The 23,424-nt window shown below is 41.9% G+C and overlaps 1 protein-coding gene across 5 annotated transcripts; it reads right to left on the bottom strand.

Annotated features, from left to right (window-relative positions):
• Nucleotides 1-1,738: 1,738 nt before the first annotated feature.
• On the bottom strand, nucleotides 1,739-23,210 carry elf2b (E74-like factor 2b (ets domain transcription factor)). Of its 5 annotated transcripts, none has more exons than XM_005470064.4 (10): nucleotides 22,852-23,210; nucleotides 15,612-15,732; nucleotides 15,261-15,510; nucleotides 6,518-6,631; nucleotides 6,152-6,340; nucleotides 5,753-5,839; nucleotides 4,690-4,885; nucleotides 4,034-4,435; nucleotides 3,770-3,947; nucleotides 1,739-3,606 (listed from the first exon to the last, which is right to left on the bottom strand). In XM_005470064.4, exons 2-10 carry the CDS (start codon nucleotides 15,684-15,686, stop codon nucleotides 3,034-3,036), a joined length of 2,064 nt encoding a protein of 687 aa, XP_005470121.1. In that variant the 5' UTR covers nucleotides 15,687-15,732; nucleotides 22,852-23,210; the 3' UTR covers nucleotides 1,739-3,033. The 5 variants fall into 5 exon arrangements, with proteins under 5 accessions (XP_005470121.1, XP_005470123.1, XP_025763832.1 ...); XM_005470066.4 differs by having other exon boundaries at nucleotides 4,690-4,882; XM_025908047.1 differs by lacking the exon at nucleotides 22,852-23,210 and adding an exon at nucleotides 19,323-19,593.
• Between the last annotated feature and the right edge of the window lie 214 nt (nucleotides 23,211-23,424).

Below are 23,424 nucleotides of genomic sequence, written 5' to 3'. Positions count from 1 at the left end.
ATAGAACTGAAACAAACATTTATTTTTAGCTCCGTTCTGCTGCTGATACATACTTTAGGTTTCTGAATATTAAACTTGTTGCTGCCTTTCATAGTGTGTAACTTGAAGGCCCTGAGTACTTTCTCCCACACTGAAAACACTGGAATGATAAAATTATTTGAACATTACCTAATAAGACTGATTCAGGACAGACAATTAGTTATGTTAAACTTTCCTAGCAGTCCTTCACAAACAGTGAACAGTCTGTCTATTCTCTCCATCTGTCAGCTGCTGCTGGCTCTTCCTCCTCCTCTTCCTCACACACTGCTGAGTTTGTCCTGGTGGATCATCAGGGGTGCAAAGCCTCACAGATGATGTGCAGCAGTGGGTCCCTCAGTCTGTCCTCACTCTGGACACTTGCAGTTGTCACACATGGAAATCAAATGTGTGATAAGCTGCAGGATTCAAACACAAGTGTAACTTATAAATACATGTTCATACTTTTATTCCACAATCAGAGAGAAAGAAACAGAGAGAGAGTGCAGGACAGACAGACAGGTGACAGTCTCAGGTGTATACACTGCTACAAAACAGCACAAGAGAAGGAAGATTTAGTGTTTGTGTTATTACGAGTGCTAAACAAGAAGAGTTCCCAGATGGTCCAGTGGACACATGTGTGACTCCTGTGATTAAAGCATCTTTCTTTCAGCTTAACGAGTGAACCGTCAGCTCGTTCAAACACACGTTAAAGTCCGTTTGGCTCGACACCACCGAACAGAGGCAGCAATATAACATAGCTAACATTAACAGTGCAGTGAATCCTGCTTGTGCCGTCATATTCAGGACTGCAAACCGAGCAGCATCACTGACTTTCAGCTTGTTGTGTTTGTGGATATATGACTGACTTTAATTACGCATAAAATCATCACATTCTCTGTAATATTAAGGTCAACTATATATGTATTTAGAAGTAGAGGCTTTAAAACCAAGTTACCGCTGAAAGTACAAACATCACTAATGTCACATAACTTTGCCGACATGTGACCAACAGTAATGTTTTAATGTTCTTAAACATTTGCACATAAATAAGTGACATCATATTCAGTACTTACTTTTGACAGTTCACTCTTCGGCCGCTCCCTTCTGCCGTATTTTGCGGCAAAATTATCCACACCCACCGCCGCGCTATGGATTGTGGGATATATGGGGCCACGAAGCGTGCACCGGACCACGCTTGATATTTGGGGAAATCGACGGCGCATTTGGAGTACAGCCGTCGTCGCGTGGCGGTGACGTAATCGCACTTCAAGCGTGCATAGCCTGAATTGGGACACAGCCAAAGACTCCTCAGAGTGCTACTGGAGGACAAGGTGAGGCCATCCAGAGCCAGGGGGCCAATTCTCCCTCTGTGGTGTTTGGCTTTTCTTGGGGAGCTCCGGTTTCTCACACTACTGAAAAACAAGATTAACGCCGCCTGCCTGAGACATTTGAGTGTCTCACTTCTTGATTAAATGAAAAAACAACAGACGGCAGCCTCTGTGAACCGTTTGACTCTCTGTACAAAGTCTCTTTGTCATCTTTAGCTTGAGCTGAGCTAAACTGAGTAGACGGGAGAGAAAACTGCTCTGTAAAAGAACAGTGTTACCCATTTTATTCTGATTATCTTGTTTCATAATCATTTACCGGTAAACCCAAACTCTAAATCTCACAGCTCCAACATAAATGAACAAAAAATAAATAAGTGATGCAGGGACAGCCGTCAGGTTTCAAATGTCTTTATATTTCAGTAAAATCTACTTTAATACACTTTGAAACAAGAGTACAACAAAATAGAATATACTTCAAATGTTGAATATACAAACAGTTCAGTCTGAACACAAACTTCTCTCTCTCTCTTCTTCTTCCCTCTTTTTAGATTAAAAAAAATGAAATGCAGGAGCCTCGTTTTAAGCTGGAAGTAAAGTGACCTGGGATCCACAGTGAGCCATCTTTGCATAAGCTTGAGAAAAACTTGATTCATTTCTTTCTTGATTTTACAGACATTCCTATTTTCAGATGTGGCAGCATGCATCGGCTCAGAGTCGTGTTTTTTGCATGCAGCCTGACTGCAGGGTCACAAAAATGAATGTTCCAAAATTACCAAGTAAAAGGAGCAGCCAAGATCCTTTCTAGCCACATCCTCAGATGTGCTGTGAGCAGTCTGGCCTGTTAGATTCAACCTGTGTGAGCGTTAAAACAGGCAAATGGAGGCAGAAGAACCAGTAGAAAGAAAAATTAGTTCCCCTAGTTTCAATAATACTGTGCTTGGTACAAGGTATCAAAACACAAAGAAAAAAACAAAACAAACAACAGCTTACCGTTCAGACATCACATGAAGAAGAAAATTAAAATCTAAGGCTGTTCTGTTAACATTAGCTCCGTAAACTGTATAGCAGATATATTTATATTTATGTACATACATGACCGTGTTCTGTCTGATATCGCTCCTCGTGGGAACTCCTCTTCCTCTCACTCTCATAGCACCACCTACACTTGATCGGCACAGTGATATCATAATAATAATAAAAAAAATTGCTGGTTTTAACGTTCGTCTCTACAAAAGCTGCATTACACCCCAAACCCGTCCTCCATGTCCTCTTAAATGTGACGGTTCACATTTTGCTTTTTAATTATTTGCTTTAATTTGTATTTGTAGTGTTTCGCTTTTTTCCCAGATTTCGAGTCAGTGACGGTGAAACATTTCCAAAGCATAAACTGTAGTGATCAAAAGTTGGTCCCTTTTCCTTTTCCCAACACATCCCTTTCCTTCAAGTCTGTTTTCCTATGTCGGAGAGGTTTCTGTACGGCTCTGAGACAGACATGATTAGTTCTAGGCAGCAACATGGAAGATGTGAAGACGGGCTCGGAAAGAAAAGACACACAAAAAAAGGGAAAAGGGACTTCTGGGCGTCTTTAAAGTCTCACAGACTGCTGCTGGTTATTACGAAGTAAAGTAGAAATGACTTCAGAAATGTACAAACGAGCATGCTCTGGCAGAGGAGACACAGACGCATTTCAACACTCGGGCTCTTCTGTCTTCATCGTCACGTCGGCCGAGTCCGTCAGCTCCGATTTGACGCTCTGGGCCATTTTTGGGTTTGCCTGATTCTGCTGGATCGGCACTGGCACCTGCACGGCCTGTACCTGGACGCCAGCGGCCTTCAGCTTCTCCACTGCTCCGCCTCGTATGACCAGCTCCGAGCCATTGATGACACCGCTAATGATACGAGGCTGCGCTGCCACCGCCTGGTTGGCCGCGGATACCGTCACCACGCCCGCCCCGCTGCCCGGCTGCGAAACCACCAGAGTCTGTTGCTGCGCCTGTGTCGGCACGGTGAGTCTCATCACTTGCGTTCCTGGCGCGACGTTGACGGGCGCGAGGGCGCGGACAGTCAGGGGGCTCCCGAGGAGGCTGATGCCCGCCGGCGAGGCCCCGACACCGGGCTTGTTTGTGCCCGTGGAGGTCTGGATCTGACACTGAGCCAGCTGGTGGGCTGGGATGGTGATGATCTTGGCGAGCTGGACAGTGATCTTGTCTCCGTTCTCCGCAGTGGCCGGCACCATGGTGGGGATGGTCTGGATCACGACCTGATGAAAAATAAAAACCCATCATCAGTGCTGCGCAGTGACTTAACCGTTTCATCACCAAAACAAACGTAATTACTCAGAGTTATAAACACATTTCTAAACTTTGTTTTGCATCATTACACAAACAGTTTTCCAGCTTAGAAGGATTTTTGCTTTTGCACACCTTCTGCTGGGAGTTGGTGTTTCCGGCAGCGGCGCCGATAGCCGAGGTGTTGGTGAGCAGAGTGGTTTGGCCGGCTGCTGCTGTTGTTCCCGCCGGCTGCTGCACTGCGACTGTGGAGATCTTCTGACCCAGCGATGTTGTCATGACTACAGGCACCTGCATAGCCACCCGCACCGTCCTGCAGGAGAGACAAAGAGTCAGAAGGGTAAAGATCCGCAGGAGCAAAGACGCCACATAGCGAGCATCTGTGTGCAGGGGCCTCACCTCGGCCCCGTGGCGTTCGGGATGATCGCCGCGTGGGACTGCTGCTTCTGGCTCCCGTCCGACGCCGCTGAGACCGTCACTATTCTTCCCGCCGTCAGCGCTCCTCCTGCTGCTGGCTTGCTGCTTGTGGCAACTGGAGTGTGGACGATGTTGGTTTTGTTAGCGCCCCGCAAGATGTTGGGCTTCTTGGAAGACGACAGCTCGGTGGCGTGGAGCAGCATGTCTGACGGCGGCGGCACACGCTCGTAGGACGCCGCTGTGTCTGAGCCGAGCAGGTCCTCTGGGGCAGGAATCTCCGCCTTATCGTCGTCGATGATGACAATGTTTTTGGGCATCTCTTTGAACTGGTAAACCAGCCGCTGGCCCTCCACCTTGGCGAGGATGCCGCGCTGGTAGTAATATCTGAAGAAAAGACATCAGAACATAAGATGCTGCTTTCAAAGAAAATAAAAATGAAATGTCAGCAGAGGACCAGAAATCAGCCTCTGTGAAGTCCAGCAAGGTAATCCTAAAGAGACCGTTGTTTATCAAACCTCTACTGTTGCCTTTATCGTTGCCAAATTTAATGTGTTTATTGGATCATAAAGATGTAAAATACTTTATTTCTTTCAAAAATGTAACACATCAGATTATAATCACAAATGGGGACAGTCTACCTGAGTGCCCGCCCCATCGTCTCATAGTTCATGTCTGGCTTGTTCTTGTGCTTGCCCCACAGCTTGGACACGGCCTTCGAGTCAACCAGCTTGAAGATGCCCTTCTCCCTCTGGGTCCACTTTATGTATCTGGGACAGGTGTTTTTGTCCTGGAGGAGGTCCAGCAGGAACTCCCAAAGGTAGGTGGTGCTCCCTGCTGGAAATCAAAGATAATTAACATCTGTACTGTACATCTGTGTTTATGCAGCGCTGCTGGACTGCTCTGTAAAAATGCTCCACAATTATTCCTCAAATGAGGAAACCAAAACATGAAACTCAGTCATCACTAAAGAATGTTGAGGTTTTCTCAGTAACATGACTCAGTCTTCACCTGGCTGTACAAAGCATTCTGAGGCGACTGCTGCCGAGAGTTAAACACTGAGCACTGTATAAATAAAAGTGAACTAAAGTGTATTTCATGAAGGAGACCATGAAGGAGAAAAGCTAACTGAAAGGTCATGTTAATATTTAAGGCATGTTGACTGATTCATGAAATAAAAGTGCGAGTTGCCGACAGCTGCAGGCACAGTGACTTTCTGCCTCTATGTTAACCAGAAAGCAGCATTTTTATTGTGTGGAAGAGCTAAAATGCTCGTTTATCATTAATTCACAGAAACTGTGTATTTAATATCACACTGCCTTTTTCTTAGGCCAAGATGCTGCACTGTGCATGAGTCCTGTTTTCTTATTCCTTCTGTTTGGTGAGCATAAGAGGTATTTAAATCTGCTCCAGTGTCCGAGACTTTGGAGAACAGTGGTTTCCTTGATTATTGCTGTCAAAGTGTTAAATAAAGCATATATGACTTCGGTCACAAATGTGAGTGAAATGAGTGAATCCAGCAGTTTTCCATGCCACAGCTGCTTTATTTCAGTAAAATTAAAATGCTTCCTTTAATGTGAAAATACTGATTGCAAGAAAAAAGTTCCCAGTCAAGGTTGGCTTTAAACGTGAACTCATAAAAGTGAAAAGTTGAACCCTGAATGTTTCTGCCAGTGGAAGAAAGTTTAGTTACTGCTCGGATACCTTTTCCTTCTCTTGGTTTCTTCTTGATGCCGACGTCCGGTGAGCCGTTGGAAATAGCTGACTGATGCGTCTTTGGCTTCCGTCCGGCTGGGAAGGGAAACATTTGAAAGAAGTCAGTTGTGAGACCGAGGTGTGACCCCCTCCGTAGGATAAATTGACCTTGCTCTTGGATAAAGTCACTGAGTATAATTACAAGGTTCTGGTTTTGGATTTGGATTTACAACTTGGCATCAGTGCTTCCAGATGTTTTCCATTTAAATCTTGGCTTGAAACACTAAATATTTTCCTTTTTCCAAAGTTTAACAAGCTCCCAGAAAGTTAAGGATATCAAATTAACATTTTGGGCTCTGGCTTCCTCCACTTAACAGATAAGTTAACTTCCAGCTCTTTTAAGTCTACCTCGCTTCTTCCTGACTGGCTCGTGGTCGGGTTCTGGCTCCGGATCGTCCATAACCGTGGCCATATCCTCCTCCTCCTCCTCACAACATTCCTCTGTTGATATCTCCACCTCGGTCTCTGTGATCATGTCAGGCCGCATGGCAGCGTGGAGGAAGTCTTGTGTCGCTCCGCTTTGTGGAACAAACGCTTCTGCACAGAGGAATCCAGGAGAGGGGAGGGATGAGCGGTTAGTGTAATAACAATATTCGTGAATTTGTTCACATGGTTGATGAGGATCTACTTGACTGACCAGCAGTCATACTTTAAGAAACTGAGCGTATAAACCTGAGCGGTGGTCCATTAACAGTGTGTCTGTGTGTGTGTTACCTGGGCTGTGGTCTTCTTTGAGGCTGGACGGCGAATCCATGCGTAGCAGAGCCTCTGCAGCCTCAATGGTTTTGTCAGAGCAGTGGACATTGGTGCCGTGAACAGAAGCCTCCACTGCAACACACAGAAGACACGAAAACAGTCAGCAAACATTCGCCTGGACTTTTAGCGGTTAGTGTTTTTCTTCTTTATTAAGCCTGAGATCCCAGCAATCGACTTCTTTTTCATTTGAATGAAAATATTAAGAAAATTTTAATCTAAACAAATGTTAACTTGATGAGTTTTAAATAACTGAGATTGACTTCTAGCATCAGTCTGCAGAGTGAAGAACAGGAGCAATTCTAAAGCAGGGGTTCTCCTGGACAAAAAATAAATATCTGGCACCCCCTAAAGGAAACCACCAGTATTGCAATACAAGTATTTTGACAACCTATCCATGTACTTAAGAATAAAATAAACTTTTGCTCATAAAATAGTCAAATGAATTAAAAAAAAACCCTTTATAAATGGTGACAGAATAGTGTTTACGAGCATACCTCAGTTTTTACCACAGGCCTGATCACTTGGTCATGACTGTATCCTTAAAAAGAAACCCACTACGCTCAAGCACAGCACTGTGCAAAAATCATGAGCCACCCCTTATTTCTTAAAATTCTGCTAGAAAAATGGGAAATAGGTGTAACATGTATGTGCAAAAATACACGGATATACAGTTTATAAGAAGCAAAAACAGAGTCTGAACAATTTGTATGAGCTTGACTTGGTATGACCACCTTTACTCTTAACATAGCCTGAACTCTCGAGCAGTTTTCTTGTAATTTCTTTAAACAGTCTTCAGGAATAGTTCTCTAGGCTTGAAGGATATTCAAAGCTCTTCTTCGAATCTTGGCTGCTGTTTGTTCCGTCTTCTGCTAAGATGATCCCACACTGCTTCGAAAACTTTGAGGTCCAGCCTCTGGGGAGGCCAATCCATGACTTTCTATCCAGGTATGCTTTTACTGCATTGGCAGTGTGTTTGGGGTCATTGCTATGCTGACAAATGAAGCTGTCGCCAATCAGGCACTTTTCAGATAGTAGTGCATAGTGCACTAAAATCTGACGGTACTTTTATGAGTTCATAATTTCACCATTTTTGGCTGAAATGCACCTTCAAACCATGACAGTCTCCACTGTGTTTTACAGATTGCCGTAAACACTGTTGTACCTCGCTCCTGAACTACTCCACACACACTTATGATAATTTATGCTGATTTTTCATTCCATATTTCTTATGCACATTGCTTTCCAATACTGTTCCTCTGCTGCACATAGTTTTTAGGCCCGTCAAACTGTTCTTTTACTTTTTTTCACAGATTCATTTAAAGAAATGTGAAAAATGATGTGTTTCTCCAACAGGTTGCTTGTAATAATGCGTGTAACGATGCAATTTAAAATTTGCTCTAAGCTGTTATGTGTTTGTCCATTGGTTAGGGGACTTTTTTTTAATGCTTGCCTGATTCATAGTTCAGGGTTGAATACTTCGACAAAACGGTCAGGTACAAGTATTGGACTGAAAATAAGTGAAAAAGCAGCAAATGTCCAAACAAAGACTTTGTAAGACCTTCATTAATGAACTATTGCTCAAAACCACTTAAAGAATTACTAAGTCTTGTAACCAACATGTAAAGAAATAACATGTGACTCAAGACTTATGCACAGTACTTTATTTCCAGTTCACTCCCTACCTGCTGGATCTTTACAGTGTCACAGTACAATACAATACTGCAATATAGTTACATCAAAAAGGTGTATTCCTATCCAGGAAAACCTTGCAAATCTGGACCGTCTTAATCTTGAACAGCACAAATTTTGCACTGGTTTACAGTAATTAATGTGATTAATCAATGTTTTGTTTATGATATATAATTTAAAGTAATTTGAATGAATTACTGAAGGATACTAAGATCAGATCATCATCATGAACTCACACTGTCAGCACAAAGACCGCATACAAAGTAGATTTAATGTTTTAATTTCAGTTCTTTCACCCCATTTATATATGTATGTTTTCCTCTCCATTGTTGTTTTTTTTTTTGCATGTATGATTTCCCCTTTGAAATGTTTTTGGTTATTCACCCTTCCAAACAAATTAAAACTAGAAACATTTGTCACCTGGGTAAACTAAAACCTGCTTACAGGAAAAAAATTTTTTTAAAAATCCTGGTGATTTTTCTTTAGTTAAAGGTCTAAACCTCTCTGAGGACCAATTTTTTTTACATGAAGGAACAACACCATTTTCCTGCATATGAAGCCCAAACTCACTTCCTGCAAAGCTGGATGTTTAATTCAATATGTTAACGATCAAACTATTGACCCACTCAGACGTGAGCAGCTCTCCTGTTTTATTCAAAAACAGGATCCAGCCGCTGTCAGGGGAACTGTACGTGGACCTGTCTGTGGGAGCCCTGAGAAGGCACCCAGGAGCACCTGCTGTCGTTGTCAATCACCGGTGGGAAACTCGAGATCCCATTACACCCTGCCCTATCCATGTTTGGCTATCTTGCTGAGGCAATGGGCACTGTGTCGAGGAGAGAAATAGGCTATATTTAGGCTGTCCCACTCATTCACAAACAAACAGGACACACTGCAGAGGTCCTGTGGCCCGCAGAGTCGCCCTTGAAAGCAAGCAGAGGTGCTGCAGTAAGGCCACCGAAAGGGTTGAGGTCAAACAGCTGCAGATGTGCCTGACCTACATGTCAAAATCTGAATGATCAATGTTATAACTCATCTCTGATTATCCAATAAATTTGCAAAATTGCTCAGTTTATTAGAACAATTATTTAAGTGTGAGTAAAATTAAAATATATAAAGTTAGGAAAATGTGTCATTCACATTTACAGCTCGGTAACGGTGCCAAGAATAGCAGCAAGTCCGACAAAAAGTAGTGCTGCCCGTGATGACTTCCGTGTTTACACTCCTCACCCGTTCCCTCCAGTTCTCCTCGAAGAGGCACACAAATCCTCCTGTCACTCAACACCCGCTTCGCCTCCTATTGGCTGTCGCTCAGCTCAAGAGCCTGCCCCCAGACGCATCTGATTGGACTACTGCTTACGTTCGGAAGCAGCGCGCGTAGTACAGGACTAACGGACGAGTCAATCAACCACACGCCCCGCCCCCTCACATAAACAATGCTTCCGCCATCGAAATATTAGAAAAAAATACTTTGACATTAAGATTAAACAGAGGCGGAAACAAACACGGCGTTTAAGCGATAAACGCCCGTTAGCCCGAATCAGGAAACGCACAGGTGAAGCGAGTTTGTAGCTCGAAGTCTGAAGCCAACAACAAACGGCTACAAGGAAGAAAGCGCGTGAGCCAGGCCGTCCCACGCGCCTGCACAGCGGCTGCACAGCACGGTAACGGAAACCGTGAAACACACAAACACACACACCAAAACCCGAGACCCAGAGAGTGCCACCGTGAGCCGATCACACATTAATCCACAAACATCACACAGGACGGCGCCTCACTCCCCGGAGCTGCTAATCAAGGATCAGCCCGCAGATTATTCAGGCTAAACTGACCCGAAACCGAAGCCAGCCGCAGTCAAACACAAAAACAAACGACCATAAAAACGATCACAGGGAATATTTAACTGTGCACGCGTCGTTAATGCTGATAAAAATAAACCCACATGTCCTTCCGACTCAGACAGCGTGGCAAAGACGTAGGAAAGACAACATCTCCACACTTCCTGGTTGTGCAGCCGAGCTGCAGACCGTTATTCTACACCACACCGAGGGCAGAAAAAACTCCTCCCGCGTGCAAAACACCACTCATGCAGGTAACTCTCCACCTGTACACACCACCGCACCCAACTGAAGTTTCCCTTCTTTCTAAACCGGCTCTGATCAAACCGTGTGGCGACGCCATGCAGGTTGCTAACCAAGGTGATCACTTCCTGATTGCCCTCCATTACTTCACCGCACTTCTTCTCAGCGGACGGCGGCGCAGCGGCCGCACTTAAAAACAACAACCGCGCAGCAGCTCAGATCGAAGCCGTGAGTGCGAAAAATTACGTTACCGGCTCTGATGAGTAGATCGAGTTGGTTTGCGTGCCCCTCATGCTGCGAAGTCGCCATGTTTTCCCCCTCGCTGCAGATTCACATTGACTCCTCACTGAATTGTATGGGAAGCTACTAGTTCAGATCACTCCGCCGCTAATGGGAAATCTCTTCGTATTCAACGCGACGCGTCACAGCGCAAGCAAAGGTACCCATCCGCCACCAACACAGGAAATCCTTCCGTCGACCTCCCCTTGTTGCGTAGTGAGTACGTCAAATAAAAGCTGCACCGTTTTTTAAAATAAGCTCACCGTTTTCACATCGCTGAAGCAAACTGACACGGATTTTTACTTTGAGTCTCTTAAAAAAGCATGTCAGTAATGAGATCCAGCACATTTTTTAAAATAATGCTTTAAAGACCTAATAAAGTAAAATTAAATAAGTATTATTTTAGTGACCAGTAAAGTTCTGCTACTGAAAATAGGCTGGAATTATTTATTTTTTATACTTTATATAAACATTTGGGCAAATTTTCTCATGTATCTTATTCAGACTTTTTAGGAACCCAATATGATTTTTTTGGAGCTGGACACATCAGCGTCACTTTGTGCTGAACATGGGGGGGGGTGTTCAAGATCTCTGTCAAAATAAATAAATCTGGGTAAATTCTCAGATGATTAAACATGCAACTATTTTGCTGGTAAGAACTGAAATGAGTAAAGAATATCAATAGCCTACTTACGCAAGATAATTCATAATTTTATTGGGGGGTTATATTGGTTGGGTCTGATTACTGGGGGGGGGGGGGGGGGGGGTTCATAACCCCCCTAACCTCCCTGGAAATTACACCCCTGGAGCTGGAAAGTATTTATTGTTGTTTTATTTATTTTGTCATATTACCATTTTATTAACTTAATTTTGACATATAGATACATATTCATGCATGTGCTTACAGGACACGGCACATAATGCCACAGGAGGGCAGAGCATCACTGTTTTTTTCTGTTAATCATACAGTGGATTATTCTGGACTTTGATATTTTGGATGGATCATCTTTTTTTTAAATAAATGACAGCATTTTGTATTGAAATACAATATATACACAAGGGAATGTGGGTTAATAAGAAAGAAACCTGAATTGTGAGGATTAAAATAAAGAACTTATGCAAACTAAATTAGGATTGGACACCTTAAAAGAGCTAGTGGAAAAATAAAGAAGATCAAATCTTGCATATGTTTTGACTTAACACCTTATATTCATACAATTATGTTAAAAGTTATTTATTGATGAATGTCAGTGAGCTTAACTGTGATTCAGTGGTTTCTGAGACGACAAAGAGAAAAATAAACTACCTGATGATGATGGTACACATGAAGCATATAGTATAAAGTATTCACCTGATAGAAAAACCCTGTATGTCTGAGTTGATTAGGTATTTTTCTCATCTTGTACTAACTTCAAAGCCTGATTTCAAGCGTGGAGCTCCAGGCCTGTCCAAAAAGGTCAGTGTGCCCCTTCAGCTGAGTCTTACTGACATACTGTTAGTTCAGAATCTCTGCACACCTGAACGAGCGACAGGTTTGTCAGAGGAAAAGTTCCAGTAAACAATTATGGTCTGATTGACCTTCATCGGGTACAAAGGAAAATATTCACACATACAAACAGAAGTGTTTTTCTGGCGGTAGTATAGGGGCACAGTTCATGCTTCTTTGAAGTTATTTAAACATTATTCTGAATTTAATCTTGAGCAGTTCATGTAGTAAATTGTGTTCAAGTAACTAAATAAATGAGTGAAAAACATTTGCCCTATATTTGTGTTATTAATTAATTCACATTGTTTGGAGGTTAACAACTACGCATTCTTCTTCTTTTGACTTGTGCAGATATAGGTAATGATCTAAATTATTTTTATAAAAGAAAAGTTCAGAGGTTGTGTGGATGACCAGTATTATCATCTCATTAATGACAAAGTGTTTGATTTAAGCTTTTTCAGTTAATCAAAATGTGACTATTTACACATGTGTGTATGCAATTTAATAAATCTATTATCTATGTGGGAGTTCATTTTAAATCACGTACTTTACAACTTAAGTAAAATTGAGACATGGAGTTTGGTAAAGAAAAGGTTAAATACTCACACATGAACTACTGCACTAACAGCTAGTGTGGTAGGACGACACTTACGCAAGTCAGGCTTTGGAAAGTATTTATGTCTCTTTGGGATTAAAAATAAATCATTTAAAAGCTGGCACGGCTAATTTTAAAGCACGATCTCACTGAAAAACTGCAAAACAAATGGAATTGTGTTGAGGATATTCTGCGCTCCGTCAGTGACCCCCAAACCAAGTGTGCGGTGACTTCATTAATCCACTTCTACACCACAGAAATGCCTTTCCTGTTTTGTGCACTTGGTAATCTAACCCTTTAAAGTCTGAGCCGTGAAATAATTGCAAGAAAACCTTCTGAGCAAATGAAGGGAAAAAAAGAAAGAAAGAATAATTTGCATATATGAGTTTACTACATCATCAGATTTACTACATCAGGTATTTTTTGTGTAGCTAGTAAAAGTTGTCCAGGTTTATTAATTATATCAGACTGCCTCTTACACGTCTTCAGTGCATCATCTTAAACGTGAACTCAACAGGTTTCTTACCGAGAGCCTCTATTCTGTGGACTGTCTTTTTTTTCCACATAACACACACACAAAAAAGTGTGTTCACGCATGTAACTGCATCTTGAAACAAATATGAGCAGAGGGACAGACTTTTATTAATAAAATTATTATGATAAATTATTCTTATTTTTAAATTATTCTTCTAAAGTATTCTATTTTTAAAATACACTTTTTCTATCATCTTTAATAGAGACGCACAGATCGAATGACTAAGGACCAGAATCAAAATTTCCAATGTTCTCCGCTCGGGGAGGTCACCGACCGGTCAGTCTCACATATGTCCAGTTATGAGCTGGTCTATTTCATGCACGCACGACATGTGCACAGCGGCACACACACACACACACACACACACACACACACACTGATATCTTGTTGGTATAAAAGCTTTTCACTGTAAGTGAAGACACAAAGTTTGTTTAAGTAAACTGTGAGGGGACTGTCTGAAACAACTGTTTGAAACAACAAACACTTAAACCTCCTTCACCCAGCTGAACATGGACATTTTACAGAAGCTAAGAAAGGCAAAGTGGCTAACGCTAAAGCTATCCACAGTTCAGATCCAGCCACAAGCCAGCGGCCTCGATACGAGCATCGAGCAGGCCAAAGCTTTCACGAGGAAAATTATGGAGACGAGTGAAAAAGAGAAAAAGGACAGATGGTGAATTTATAAACTCACTGGAAACATACTTGTGTTATATAAATCTGCTGCCCCTGCTTTTGTTTGGTAAGGTAAAATGTGTCAGGTAAAGGTGCGTGTACTCATTTTCAGTTGATTATTTGTTCCACTTTATTTTGAGGTGTTTAAGTGAGAGAAGATCCTAAAACTTAGCAACTTTTTCTTATGATCAAAACTATTATATTTCACTGAAGAAAAGTTGATTTTTGTTGAGAATTTTAATTACATGCTGCAAATTAAAGTTTTTAGAAAGAAAATTGAAATCTATGCATCTCTGATCTTTAAATATCTTCCAAATTACTGAAAACAGCGGGTATCACAAATATGGCAAAAACTAATTATTAGCCAGTAAATACCGGATAAAAACTCATAAAACAGAAAATTCAACAACACAACAACACCCACAAGGTGGCAGTGCACTCCCAGTGTGCTGACTCCCATCACCATAGAAGTGCTGGGAGTTGAATAGTGACAGAAACAAAGGAAGCCCTGCTGTAATCACAGGAATCACTAAAGTGATGTCCACATATTTTTCATTAGGTTTTATGACAGAGTAAGGCCTGAATGCACCGAGTAACCTTTAAATAGTTTAAATATATTTTAAAGATTCAGAGCTCTAATTTGCACCCCTAAATATATTAAAGGAATGAATTCACACGCTTACCAATTTTCTGCAGTTTTACTCTCTTGCTTTATCTGTAGCACGAGTGTTGATTTCTGACTTCTTAAAAATATTCTCTATTGATCTTTATCACCCGTATTACTGATTTGATTAGTTGGTCAGTTTTGTGCTAACGAAGAGTGAAACGATAGATGAAACACCGCCTGAAGCAGAAAGCCTGAGTTAACAGAAAGTTGATACTCACCATCATAATATTAGTCATCTCTGACTGAGGTTTAAGGATTTACTCATCCAGCTAACACAAAGAAAGCCTGGCTATGTTGAACTTGGACTGCATTAAAGTCCAGCAGTTCTTTTCTTTTTTAAGCACAGCACGGATGTTGCTCAGTGATTTAGTTGGTGTCCTTTGTTAAGCTGACGGGTAGAGTTCAGTGTTATCGAGGTTCTTGTAACTGGCTGGGCCTCTTTAATCTCATGTTTGTATGTTTCTCCTCACACTGCTGTTCTGTATCTTTGGGCAGGACGGTCTGCTGTGGGTCTTTTTTTAAATACTTGCAGTTTTAAAAATCATTCTGATTGCTTTGAGGCAATAAAATAAGTTCTCCAAAAAAAATCTGATTTTATGCTGGTTTTAACTGGAAAAACTATTCAAAATCTGATTGATGCAATAACATAACAAAGATCGTGGCACACTTTTAGTAACACAAAACATTTTTGCCTCACCTGGGTCCCGATCTGTCTCCACTTCCTGTTCATTTCCCACTTCCTGCATGATATAGGCCTCATCACCATACAACAAGACTTGGGCTGAGTAATTCTGCTCCTCAGCCAGGCTGGCACTAGGAATCTCTTCCACTATGACTGCTGGGTAGTCCTCAGCCTCCTCCCTTTCCTCTTCATAGGCCTCCTCGGCTTCACACTCACCCTCCACCTCTCCTTCCAGCTCCAAGTCCACCTCACACTCTCCCTCCTCCTGGAGAAAGTCGTCGAGGAGAATAAAGAAAAGAGAAACTGTTACAAAAAGATTTTTCTAACTGAAAGAGTAAGATAGAAATGAGTTTGTGTCTGCCGCACCTGCTCAGGGTCCTCTTCAGCTGTGACATACTCCACCACTGTCCCACCAGTGTCAACCAGCACCACTGAGGTCATGACTCATGCTCGTCTGCAATTTGCCACAGCTGCTCTGCCTGGTGGGCTGGAAAAAAATAGAAGCGGCAACAAAAACAAAAACTCCGTTAATACAAAAAGTCCACACACCAGTCTCACTAAAAAGCTCCCAAAGCTGTGAAAATCAGAGTACAAATCATTACAAAACAGAAGTAAACTGGCCAGCTCCTTGCTACACCTTCCTTCTTTGTCCAAACTACAGGCCAAGATCTCATTAAAGGGAGCAATCTCATCTCACTCATCTCCACCCTTCTGGCTTTAGCCTACAGGAAGTGCCTTTCTGCTGTAACAGGAAGAAATGCGCTGACAACAAGCCAAATCCATCCCCTGAAACACATGCACAGTGTCCAGTGGAAGATCAAGACAAGGTGGAACCACAGGGCCCTCACTTTCCCGTCAGAGCTGCTCTGCTGGGCCAAAACATATACAAACATGAACACAACAGCAGGAAGTCATTTAAATCTTTAACTGCCCACTGTTTAAAGGGTTGGTGTGGTCTCATGTTGTCAAATGGAAAGTAAGGAAAGAAAGGTACTTCAAACAGAAAAAAAAACGCAACTCAACTTCTCAGTAAAAGTAAAACTAAAAGCATCAAAGTATCTCACCTCCAACCCTCCCTAAAACAGTCATAGTTCACCAAGTATAGACACTGAAACCCCGTCAAACTTCCTCCATGTACTTGAAAGGGGTTTAACTCTAAATACACTAAAAAGTGTAAGAAGTGAATTAAACAGTGCTTTCATATGCTCTGCAGTGCAAGCATTACTATGTCTGGCTAACTAACTATGTCTGGGTAACAGTAGTAACCAACCCGCAGGGCTTTTACACTGTGTCTGCAACTGCATGTGCAGGACTAGTATATCCACTGTGTGGAGAGCAGTCCTTAAGGTGGACGTATTATGGTTTTCCTTGTTTTTTAACGTGATATAAACTGTTACAATACTTGATGCTCATAACACAAAAGAAAATCTCTTCTGAGGCGAGCTCGACTCATGGCAGCTGATAGTTGTTGCAACTCAGAAAAAGAAAAGAAGTCACCACTTCATCTCTGGAATATTAACAGATGTTGAAATAGGAAACAAAGCACTTGAAGCGGTTTCCTTAAATGTTTCTGCAGTAATCTCCCTGTGTGCTAGGAACCTCTGAGCTTCTGCACCCATATGTCATTGACATGCTGGCAGATAGTGGCACAGTCATGCCTCTAGTCATGAGCAGTCGGTCACGATGCCTCACTTGTTGTAAGAATGACAACAGCGAGCATCAGCTGCCTGCCAGTCTTTAAACTCCTCTAAATGCTCACTCTCACTCACTTTTTTCTACTCTTGGATCTGTATAATGTCAAAAAGGAGGAATAGTTTTGTTATGATCATTTCAGCACATAGCTCTAAGCCCCACCCAACTGTTGGTTAAACGTTCTGTTTACAGGGGACAGCCAATCAGAAAGAAAGAAAGAAAGGGTGGAGAAGAGCTAAAAATGCTTCATGTTTCAGATACAGGATGAACTGAAGGTATTATTTTGAACTGAATAAAAATATAGAGCATAATAAACATAATAGGTCCCCATTAAATGCCACTAAAACAGAGTGTTGGTTAATATTCTGGCCGTAATTGGCTAGGGGTTGTTTATCCTCCAGTTATTCCACCCAAACTCACTACACAAACAGCCTGTCATCACACGTTCAGTCTCATGCACATAGCCATCGAGTGCATTTTAAAACAAACCACGTAGCTGGTAGTTAGGATGCTAAAACTTGGTTTTGTAATCTTAAAAACTTTCAGATGTAAGTAAGTATGCATTTCAATACATGTTTACTAATGTTCTGTGCAAGAAAGGAAAGCCAGGATGGACAGGATTTTAAAATAAATATAGGATTTTAATGCAAATATAGCTTATTGCAGATATATTTTATACAAAAAGGTTTGTCTGAAGCATGCACTACACTCTATTTTCAGTATCAAAGAGGACACAAACTGAGCAGGTCATTAAGTACAATACACAAGACATGGGATTCATGCATGGACCAGGGCTTTTTGCACCATAAAAGGCTGATGGGGTATTGTCGTCACCCTGATGGGCAGGTGGGCACACAGCCTGGACACCCAAGTTTGTGAATCCGAGAATGAAGCGATTCATACCATAGGGGCATCTACTAAGAGGCTGAGGGGTACCACTGGCCACTGCTAGTATTTTATAGTTTTATACCCACTCTGGTGTACCAACCTGACCACAAAACGCCCTCTACAGTGTGTTTCAGGTCACTAGGACATGCTCGGTTACTCTGAGTGCTGTATAATGGATGAGCCATGCTGTGCTGGTGTTCCCTCGGCTACTGAAACCAGAATGCTATCAGCTCAGATAGAAGTCCTCTGCTCAATTATTCAGCATCATATGGCAGACACTAATTGGGAGAGCTGTAAGGGCTACGTTATCCTCACAGACATGTTTAGCAATCATGTGACCCCTCTCAAAGAAGGACATTTAGTGTAGAGCCTCCAGAAATCAAGACACCGCAGGTTTCCATTCTGATGTTAAAAATCAGAAAGTACAGATGAGTAAACCTTCCTTTACTCTCAAGCAATCAGGCTACTTAACAGCTAAAATGATTGGGCGACCCCATTGTATTCTATACTGGAATACTTTTTAATGGCTTTTTGGCGTTATCATAACTGTTTGCTTTATCTGTAATAAAATCATAAAATTTCCAGTGCACTTAAAACGAGACGTTAGAGACACTGTACCTTTTCAGGTTTGAGGTTTCATGCCTCCTGCTCTCTGACACAGAAACAGGGTAACCAAATATAGGTGTGTGTGCATGCGCGTCTCTGTGTTTCATTACTCCGCTCAAACTGTCAGACGTTATTATGCAAGCTCATAGAGAAGTCAGCGATTGTGACACACAGGGTTTTTGTAAACTATCCAAGTTATCTCGCTCTGTCCATCAGAAAGCGACTGAGTGTCAAAGTACAGACTCCTGCGTGTGGCAAGTGTACTGTAGGTTTTCACTAATATGACAACACAGATCAGCAAAAACCCTTTCACCTACTCAACTAAACAATCAGCAGTGGTATTGAATACGTAGGTTGCAGGGCCAGTTCCACAGTGGGTTAATTACATGCACACACACACACACACACAAAAGAGATCTGCTAAGAGCCGGCTCTATCAGGCCGGTTGCACTGATTCAAACAAGTATTACAGGAGCTGCCACACGACACGTGGCTGTCTTTCACTTCTCAGCTCAAACATAAATGAGTAAAAAGCTAAAAATCGTGACGTCTCCACAAAACTGAACAGTCATTTTAAGTCAAAAGCAGCCAGTGCAATCTTTTCATTCTTACAGTTAACAGTTAGTCATGCTGGTATTCCAGGAATGGAAAATCTTTGCGCCGGTCTGCATTTCCTCTGCATGTGTGCGAAACCCACCTTTAACTTCATAACCGATTGCCAGGATGAGAGCAGAGTAGCAGCTAAATTTAATTACAAATGTTGTTCTGGATTCACAGTAAGCGAAGTCTCCAGATTTTGTGAGGTTAAGCAGCCATTGTGACATCAGGTAAGCCATCCCACCACCACCACCCAATCTCAACGAACTAAAAAGAAAACTAGAATAAACTTGCCTCGCCGCAGAGCCGATGCGAAATGCTGTGTTGCATCTTTACTGAAATCCAAAAAGAGAATCGAGGACAGTGAAAGAAGGATGTGATGTTTTCTTGCTGTAGAAATGAGAAAGCAACAGAACTTATTCTGAATCTCTCTGCGTCTCTCAAAATGTGTCTGTCTTCTTCTCTGTCCTGACATCCATCCACCCGACCGGCACTCTCCTCTCCCTGTGTGCATGCTCGTTTTCTGCCTGCTCCCTGGGTGGAAGGAACCTCTCAGAGCGACTCAGCACTTCTCAGACCCTGCCCTGAGCTCACATCACATGACAAGGGTGGAACACACACACACACACACACACACACACACAGTCACATGATCTCTCAACAACAGCCCTTTTGTTCCAAGTAACTGGGGCTGCTGGTCACGATACAACGCCATGCCTTGTGCCCTGCCCTGCTGGCCTTCGCCAAACACACACAGATGACAGAACAAGCACATACACACCAAGTATGACCTCAGGATTTACTTGACACCCACCCGACTCCATTCATACAGGCACACAAAAGAAAAATATACTCCGCTCATATAAAGTATTAAACAGCCATTAAGTTACTGATTATATATTTAATGTTTAGTTTGCTTTACAATACACAAGCCAGCACCGCCAAAATGGTGCGATGTAAATCAGCTACGCTGAATCTTTAACTTCTGGATGTCAGTTATTCAAATAGTCAGTTTGTGAATTGATGGTGGAGAGTTTAAGTGCCACGCTTCACGGGGGGAAAGCCATTAACAGCCAAGTCCTTGGTCGACCTCTGCTGCATATGAAGTATCTGATATCTCCGTGTTGGTGTTATTCTACCAGATCATAAAGCGGTTCCAGGACTATTGTTCATATCATTATCAACATGGAAGATAAGAGACGGACGTAGACATTATGATATCGCCTACTAGTTCTGGAGGCTGCATTTTGAAGCTTGACCGTAATTTATCATGTCAAACTCTAACATGCAGGTGCAATGCACACACACATTCTAGTTAATTATTTGCCAACTAAAAAGAACTAAAGACAAACTTCTCGGATGATCTATACGTCACAACAAACTATAATATCAGTCAGACAATCCATTAAAAACACTCCAAGTCTCCAACCTGCACAAACTGACTCAATGTAGTGAATGAAGCTCAATAAAAAAATAACACATAAAAACGGATAAACAATAAATAGATAATTCATCTGTATTTCTGACAGACTAATCAAATATTTAATTCAAGTTTAACTTGTTTCAACTTTCATTTTAAAACTACTTAAAACTGCCTTTTATAAATGTTAGAAGGATTGAATAACACGATTATTACAGAGATATTTATCACAATACAATTTATAAATGAGATGGAATTGGCAGTTTAGAAATGCATTGTTTATTTGTATCCTCTGTGCAAATAGAATAATGCATGTGATTCAGAAAACTCATCAGTTACAAATATGGTTTGAACAACTATAAGAACATAATAACTGAGATAAAAATTATTTTGCTTTGTTCCTTTTATACTGTTGATCTTTTATTTCTTTAGGCTGAAGCATTTTCACTCTTCTCTGAAACCCCAAATTCACTCCCCCTACAGGCTGTTGGAGCTTCAGATGAAGTAAAATGACTTCATCTCTTTTGAAACACTTTGGTTTCATGTGTAGTAAGGAGCAAGAGCACAAGTGCATGATGTCCCCAAAATCAAGTTATAACATTAAATAATAATGAGCAGAATTTTGGCCACAGTCACACAACAAGTGCAATCTTTTGTGATTTAAACTTGCACACCTCTCTTGTATCCCATTATACATCATCTTCTGTGGCAACCAACCCTTTGTATTCCAGGGTCCATGTTTGCAGTGGAGAACATTTGTGGAACCTTCAGACCACACAGTTCAACTGTTGACTCAAACTGCAGGATACGCTGTCTGGTTAATGATGAACGAGCACAAAGAGTGGACACTCCCAGCCTGTAGCATTTAAATAGGTCCTTTGCCCCCACACAATCAAACTGTAAATACCTCCACACACCAACGCACACAGCTGCGAGAAAGAGGGTGAATTCTTTGGAAATACTAATGTAATAATTACCCATACAAATGATCTCAGATCATTTCAGGAGCTCTAAGAACAGTCGGGATATGTTTAACCTTTCACAGGTTATTCCTCAGAGTCTCAGATAGATTAAGATCAGGACGTTAGGCTGATGCATGCACCAGCAGGGGGGCACATGCTGGGCCAGAATCAGGCCAGAGATAAATTTAAAATAAATAAATAAATCCATTTATCCACTCGTTCACTCACAAGGCAGAACCCCAAAACCATGATGCTACCTCCACCATGCTTCACAACTGCAATAAGGTTTTAGTGTTGGTTTCATTTTTGTCCCACCTGTCCAAGAACTGTTGCAGAAGAACGAGGTGCGACACAGATTTAAGAAAATCTGCAACATGTATTTATTATTATTATTATTATATTTATTTTATGTTATCGTATTTATTTATTTAAGTCTTGTAAAGCAATGCACCCCACCCCCCTGCCACTGTTGTGTCATTACATTTCCTATTCAGGATATTTGTAGGGCCTACATAAAATAAATAAATTAACAACATTGATGGCAAAATGCATTACAGCGTGTAGAGAAAATCTTTCAGTTGTCAGCTAATCACATTTTCTAACAGGAAATGAGGCAAAAAAAAGAATAAATACATGAGCAACAATGACCTACTTGTGACCACAACACCTGTTACAACATCATAATGCAAATCTGCCTCTTAACCCGCACACTCACCTGTGTTGACACTATTCTAAGTTTGCTCAATGTGGCACCTCTGACGCATAAAAAGCAGTGGAGTCAGATCCAAGATTATAGTTTATATGTTACATGCATGTAGTAGTTACCAGATCCCAACAAACTAAATGTGGAAAAAATTACTGATGTCAAAGGTGTATATAACTTTAAAAACAAACAGCTGCTGTATTTTGTATTATTGTCTGATGCCTTTCCGAAAGCAAATTAAAACCTCATAAAGACAACATGTTGGTGTGTAGATCTATAAAAGTTATAGATATACTGCATTTTATTTTTATCCAACTTTTACAGCTTCTCATACATATAAATGGATGCTAAAGTCGGGGTTTTTTTACGTTGGTGTCTTACAATTATTCTCTGATTGTAACACAATAACTTAAACATGTCAACTGGACTAAGGCTGAAGGTGCTGTGCAGTCCCACACAAACTGGGACACCTGCTAACCCTAACCTGTAGTCAAAGACTATGTTGGACATAAAGAGCAGCCCACAGGAGAGAATCTGTTATTGAAATGATACCTCCCTAAACTAATAGTCTACTCAACATGTAACGCCCAAATCTCTTTGAGAGCCCCGAGCAGAAACTGAATGTGGAGCATTAACTTTGCTAACGCTAGCTAGCTAAGTTAGCATTGAAAGAAAAGCAAGTAAACAGAGGATAACAACAAACCATGTGGCTAACGCTGCTACAGTCAGCTCACTCACCGTCTAATCCTTCCTTTCAGCTCCTGATCGGCTCACAGGCAGCAGTGTGTGGTTAGCTGGGTGCTAACCCCCTCCTCCTCTGAACCCGCCGCTGCTGTAAACTGTCAGCCCGGAGGAGTCCCGCTGTTAGCGGACACTGCTCGGCTAGCGTTAGCTGGTCGCCTTCATGGTGAGGAGGGGGAGGAGGAGACCTCCCGGAGCCTCTCGGCCGACCAGAATCAAGTCTTCCGCGATTCTGGGGTGTAAATGCGGGTCAGTGAGTGAGCTGCGAAGCGGTCGTTCGAGTCTGCAGAGGCTCATGGAGACTGGCTCGGTCAGTTTACTCTGCTTGTTCAGGCAAGTGACACTAGTGACGTCACGCCGTATCATAAACAATCCCAGCCCACCAACACATTAAAGAGTCATTCGTTACAGCAGTACACAGTGGGGTTTAAATCAAACAGTCCACACGTGACTGAAGTGCAGACCACATGCCGTTTCCTCTCATCAGATGCTTGTTTGTGGATCTCTGCCTTCGGGTTTGTCTTCAGCAAATGAAAAGCATGCTCTGTTTGCATAGAGAACATGAGATCA

This window comes from Oreochromis niloticus, linkage group LG6 (genome assembly GCF_001858045.2).
Source record: "Oreochromis niloticus isolate F11D_XX linkage group LG6, O_niloticus_UMD_NMBU, whole genome shotgun sequence".
Lineage (NCBI taxonomy): Eukaryota > Metazoa > Chordata > Actinopteri > Cichliformes > Cichlidae > Oreochromis > Oreochromis niloticus.
The sequence above is the reverse complement of the archived record's forward strand: the minus strand, read 5'-3'. Positions and strand labels throughout refer to the sequence as shown.